The sequence below is a fragment of the Rhagoletis zephyria genome, unplaced genomic scaffold (genome assembly GCF_001687245.7).
Source record: "Rhagoletis zephyria isolate East Lansing unplaced genomic scaffold, Rhagoletis_zephyria_1.1 Rzeph_scaffold_00354, whole genome shotgun sequence".
Taxonomy (NCBI): Eukaryota; Metazoa; Arthropoda; class Insecta; order Diptera; family Tephritidae; genus Rhagoletis; species Rhagoletis zephyria.
In genome coordinates, this window is record NW_016157438.1 from 61,922 (window position 1) to 68,379 (window position 6,458).

At 34.1% G+C, this 6,458-nt stretch overlaps 1 protein-coding gene across 2 annotated transcripts in view; it reads left to right on the forward strand.

Moving 5' to 3' along the window:
• beta4GalNAcTA (beta1,4-N-acetylgalactosaminyltransferase A) overlaps positions 1–3,542 on the forward strand; it is a 51,983-nt gene extending 48,441 nt beyond the window's left edge. For both annotated transcript variants that reach the window (XM_017610950.1, XM_017610949.1), the window contains one exon: positions 3,225–3,542. In XM_017610950.1, coding sequence (XP_017466439.1) covers positions 3,225–3,366 — 142 coding nt within the window. In that variant the 3' untranslated portion in view covers positions 3,367–3,542. The remainder of the gene's footprint in view (positions 1–3,224) is intronic.
• The last annotated feature ends 2,916 nt before the right edge of the window (positions 3,543–6,458 follow it).

Genomic DNA, 6,458 nt, shown 5'->3' on the forward strand with positions numbered 1-6,458 from the left:
TCTTTTAAACTTAATAATCTTCTCTCCTTATGTCTAAGTCGATATTTTATTATATCGATATTTTATTATAAATGGCTAAGGGCTTGATGTCAGGAGCTTCCGATGACCAAATATCTTTTTTGGCACAAATTTCAGTTCCGAGGTTTTGCAGAACCACGATACGCGCTTTTGAATTTTAAACGACAATATACATATTGGCGCTTGAACAATATGTTAGTGTTTGGCCTAGCTTCTCCTCCGATATGCGGCGTGCGTGATTTTGTCACACAAAGTAAAGGACAGTTTTACGCCGACTCCGAACGGCAATTGTATTTTAATGTGAAGTTGTTTCCATGACAGAATACAATCGGAGGTTTACTATTACCAACAGAGGGGCAACCACTATTAGAAAAAACTGGGCTTGAACTCAGGCTCTACGTAATGCTCTACAGCAGCCGCCATTCCTTTTACATATATTGCTGGTATATTAAAAATACTATCCCGAATTTCGGAGTGTATATATGTAATATAAAAAAGAATGAGAGGTACTATAAGAAAATGTACCCAAAATTCTGGAGCACATGAAAAAATGCTCATTGAAAATAGTTCACATGTATAATTTAAAAGATATAACTTAATAGGTTACAGCGCTAAACAAAAGGAAAAGTTAGAAAAAATAGCAATGCGGTTTGAGGGAAACATGAAGCCATAAAATGCTGGTTTGTTTCGTTAATTCTCTGAACCTTGTAAGATATGGCACTCTATTATTTGCAGTAGTTTGCAAATATTCACTAATGGTTCTAAAATCGCAAACATTTTCGTGGGATGTTTTTCTTTGATTTCGAATTGAAAATACATTGCGATCATATTGTACCGAAATAAGTGCGGTATCCCTGCATTTTGTAAAAGCCAAAAAGAAGCATAACTGTATGAAAAAATGAAAGGGAGAAGTATACATGCCTTCTATAATTTTGACTCATGGTGTAATAATAACAAGGTGTTGTCAGTAACTTAACCTCACTTTTTCGGCAGATCTATTCCGGTCACACATTTAAAGTAGTAGAAAAAGTACTAATTATTTACCACTTTTAATCCGTTCGTGCATACTATTTCAAATTAAATGTAGAAAAATGTTTAATGTTTAATGCAAAATCTTTGGTGTCAATATTGCACACCATGTTAACTTTCAAAATCAATGTCAATGAAATATAAAAAATCAAAAAGTCAACTTTGGGTGAGAAAACTTGACTCATAACAAATTTGGATTATAATAACTATTTATTATTAACAATAATGCAGCTTTTTTCCATTATTTTTAAGATGAAGTGATTTTAAATTTTGCTCCGACAGCATAAACTCGTTGTAGAGTATCTGTACGAATGATTTATTTTGGAACGAATTTCCGTCATCCCTTGTCAAGTTTGGTTTGCAGACAAACCGGTTTCGGCATTGTGCCATTTTCAGTGTAATTTTTCGTTCTGTCTGGTTCGAGCTTTTGTCCTTAATTTATGTTCATTTATCTTAGGTAATGTGATTTTCGTCGATGGTTAATTATTAGAAATGCCATGTTGCCCTTTTTTATTTCAGAAGCAGGTATGTAATAGGTTGGTAGGTTCGCTGTCGCAATATTAACATCCGTTATGTAGTCTCTGTATAGTTTTTGCCTGCAGTTAGGTAAAAGTCGGTGATTTTTGTCGTGGTGGTACTTTGTGGTGTGTTCGGAGTGTCCATGCCTGTTGTTTTGTTGTCATTTTTCTTTTTCTCGTAAATTAATTTTAATTTTAAGGGTTCGAATATAACATCCGATGTGGTATTTGTTTGTGCGTTTATTATTTTGCCGTCGAAGGTTTTTAGTTTGTATATTTCCATATTTTCTAGTACGTTTAGTCGTTGGCCTTTATGTTGTACATGCAGTAGTTTCGCTGACTTTCTTATTTGCGTTGGTGAACATTTGTTGTTAAATATATGGTTAGCAAAATTTGACTCTGGTATTGCACTCGGTTTCTGTTATAGTCCCTTATATGTTCGCGAAATCTTGTTTTTATTTTCCGTCCTGTTTGACCTATATAACTATGCTGGCATTTGCAAGTTAGTTTATACACTCCTTGTTTATCCAATGGGTCTTCTTGATTTGTGGTGTTCCGTAGTATCCGTCCTACGTTGTTATTTGTACTGAATGATGTGCGAAGGTTGTGTTTTTGGAACAGCTTTGCTAGTTTTACGTTGACTTTCCAGTATGCTCCGACAGCATAAACTCGTTATAGAGTATCTGTACGAATCTTCATTACGAACGGATTCAATGAAGGCTCTTCACGAATTTCGAATTTACGTTCGTAGCCATTCGCGTTCTGTGATAGCACTTTCGTAGGTTTCACAAAAAATTAAGCTACGACGGATTCTGTGATAGCCCTGAATATTTGCAGTAATATTTAGCCGGAAAATAAGAATATTATGAAATTTTTGGAAAATGGGCTTAGCCCCGCCCACTTATGATTATATATGTATATCTCGGTCAGCTTTTCACCAATTTCTCCGAAACTTGGTAAAATTTTTGGTCCTGTTAAAACATACCAAATGGTAAAAAATAATGAAAATCGGAAAATTACCACGCCCACATCCTATACAACGACCACTTATGACTACATATTTTAACTCGGTAACCATTATTGTACTTGACACACAGTTATTGTACCTGACATGTAAAAGCAAGACGTTGAAAATTCTTGAAATCGGACTACAGTTACGCCCAATAACTTTATCTCATTTTTGAAAAAACCATCCATGCTTACCATGTAATGGTATTTTTCGGAACAGTGAAAAAACTATAGTGGTATTCGCGCTTCTGTGTAAGTGTAACTGGACGAGCGTGTGGTTGTTGTTGCATGTGTATTTGATGTACCGCTAGCAACAACAAATCACACGCTCATGCAGTTACGATTACACAACATACAACGAATACACATTAGAAGAGCGAATTCCCCTTATATTTAACACGGACGCACGTATTTAATGTTCGGTTTCGCCCGACTTTTTACTTGTTTGTTTTCGCTTTTTAAATCTATTTAATTTTTTATGGGGCCAGGTGTATTTGGATATTCAGTATCCAAAAATATACTTTAAATACAATAGTGTTGAGGCATGTCCATCAGTGTTTTAATTTTCTTTTGCTTAATATATTTATTGTGAATGAGCTGACAAATTTGTTAAGCATCCTGATTTATATTTTTTAAATATTTCTTTTCCAGATATGAGAATCTCGTAAACGGAATTAGCAAGATGGAAATGGATGGTATAAACTCCATTAAGTATGACATATATAGCATAAAAGAATTTCCAACATTTACTTGGTATTTAGCAGAACTCAAAATCGTCGATCAAACAAGTTAATATTTATATTTATGTATACATACATATGTATGTATGTATAAAAAAGTGATTCCTGAATTATTTAGTTTTTATATACATAATTGAAAATACTCTTAGTCTTATTGCTCTATATTTATTATCAAACTCATTTATTACAATTATTACAACTACACTTATTAAACAAAACCGTTTTTTAAGCTTACTGATGTTTTTTTTTGCAACACAAATTATTAAAGATTCAAGTAAGTCCTACGTAAGTATGCTATTTTACCAGGGCCCTCAAGATAATCAAGCCCTGATATTTGGAGATTACTGACACCGTCAACAAAATGCTGTGAGTTCTAACCTCCCCTCTGAGAACTTTCTTAATAATAATAATAATAGATTGGCGCTTACACATATGTTAGTGTTTGGCCAATCTTCTCCTCCGACTTGTGGCGTGCGCCTTGATGTTGTCACACAAAGCGGAGGGACCTACAGTTTTACGCCGACTCCGAACGGCGATTGTATTTTTATGAGAAGCTGTTATTATGGCAGAAATGCACTCGGAGATTTGCCATTGCCTGCCGAGGGACGACCGCTGTTAAGAAAAACCCTTTTTTCTATATTTTTTTGCGATGTTGCTTTGACCAAGGCTTGAACCCAGGTGCGCGCACTGCTTACCACTACACCACAGAACTTTCTTAGCAGCGTTAAATCTGTCGTTTCGAATCCATTACGTCGTCTGGGTAAAATATTGTCGTAAGCGTCATTTTGACGATTTTTAGGTAAGGATGCAGTTGTATTTTATTAAATAAGATTTTTCGATTGGTGTTATCAGTTTTTGGATACCTCCTGTAGTTTCCGAGATATTGAGTATAATTTTGTCGTATTTGCAAGTTCGCAAGCGACTCGGCCAACATTTTGTTATATGTGACGAAAAATGTCACATACGACAAAATTTTCATACAGTTTGATGAAATTGATTACTTGTTAAAATATTGTTTTATGTGACAAATTGTATGGTACATACGGCAAAATCACACCAATCCTATACAATGGATAGTCCCATGTGCTACGGCAACACTTATTGACAAATCGTTTAATATTTTGTTGATTTTTATTCATTAATTAATATCTCAGGTGTATTAGAATAAATTTTTTGCGTACGAGCAGAAAATAATTTCAACAATTATAGTATGTCATACCGCTGGCTAGCGTTAAACGTGAAAATGTAACATACGACAAAATGATTTTATAAAAAAGTGGCTGTAAAAGCTAAATGAGTTACTGAAAATTTAAGAAAATGTGGTTTTATACTTTAAATAGTATGTTCAATTAAGCACGAAGTTTTGGTAAAAACGTACAGCTCTTGAGAAATTGTGACTGAATCTTTAACATCGATTTCCCAAAACCTGCCGAAAGTAACATACGGCAATCTTTTACCCATAGTGAAAAAATTATATTTCACTATGCTTTTACCCAGGCGCTATGTAACAAAATTCCAATTTCGCGCGATTAATTAAACATTTTTTCTATTGATTTTCTACGTTTAAAATATGATAAATAAATGTATAAAATTAATTTGGGCGCATAAATTTACATATCGGTTAACATATGAGCACACACGCACACAAATGCTTACCCTTGCATATGAAATGGAATAACAACTATAGGTACATTCTTTTGCAACCGAGCTACAAAAGAACACTCGCTTAAATGATGAAATACACGCAAAGCAACAACACAAACTCGGCTATTTATCCGAGTTCAGCCAGGTCGGTAAAAAATACGCGACCTGAAGAGTAGTGTTCTTAAGTGAAAAAACTGCTATATTGTGAATTGTTAATGGGAAAGTGGAGAGGAAAATTTTTGTTTTCGTATATAATGATTTATATTTTAAATAAGTACATATATATTACGCAAATACCTCGCATAATTACTAATTTCTATTATTTTTTGTGTCTAAATCCCGTTGAACTAATCACATGCTTCTTGCCAGCTACCAGCAGGGTTGCTTAACTAGCTAAGAGGAAATTTTACCCGTGTTGAGCATTATTTTGTCCCTCGCTTACAAAAAAATGCAGCTTATGTATAATGTGCGCCTAGATCAGGGGTCGGCAAAAGTAAATCTGTGGCTGTGTTGGTGAGCGCAAGAGAATGCTCCGCATGAGCAGTTTACAGATTTATTAAAAAGTTCCGACTGCCTAAAGAGGCGTTTGTGAGTCATATATCTTACTAATATTATAAATGTGAAAGTTTGTATGTTTGGATGTTTGGGAAATCTTCTTACTAATCTTATCTTATCTTATCTTATCTTACTTCTTACTAATTTATAAATGTGGAAGTTTGTATGTTTGGATGTTTGGGAAATCATCACGCGGAAACGACTGAACGGATTTGCATTAAATTTTGTACGCAGATAGCTTATGGGCCAGATTGGTTAATAGGATATTTTTTTAAGAGTTGCCACCTGTTAAAAAAGTTTAATAAATTAATACGCGGAAACGACTAAACGGATTTGCATGAAAATTTGCACACAGATAGCTTATGACCTACGGTAGAAAATAGGCTAATTTTTTGGAAGAGTTGCCACCTGTTAAAAAGTTTAATTAAATTAATACGCGGAAACGACTAAACGGATTTGCATGAAATTTTGCACACAGATAGATTATGACCTAGGTTAGAAAGTAGGCTACTTTTTTTAAGAGTTGCCACCTGTTAAAATGTTTAATTTAATTAATACGCGGAAATGAGTGAACTGATTTGCATGGAAGTTTTCACACAGATAGCTAGGTTTAAAAATAGGCTACTTTTTTTAAGAGTTACCACCTGCTAAAAAAGTTTAATTAGATTAATACGCGGAAAATTCTGAACGGATTTGCATGAAATTTTGCAAGCAGATAGCTTATGACCTACAGTGGAAAATAGGCAAATTTTTTGGAAGAGTTGCCACCTGTTAAAAAAGTTTTAATTAAATTAATACGCGGAAATGACTGAACAAATTTGCATGACATTTCGCACAGAGATAGTTATGACCTATGTGGAAAAGGCTACTATTTTAAGAGTTATCACGTATTAAGTTTAATTAAATTAGTACGCGTAAATGACAGAACTGATTTGCTATGAAAGTT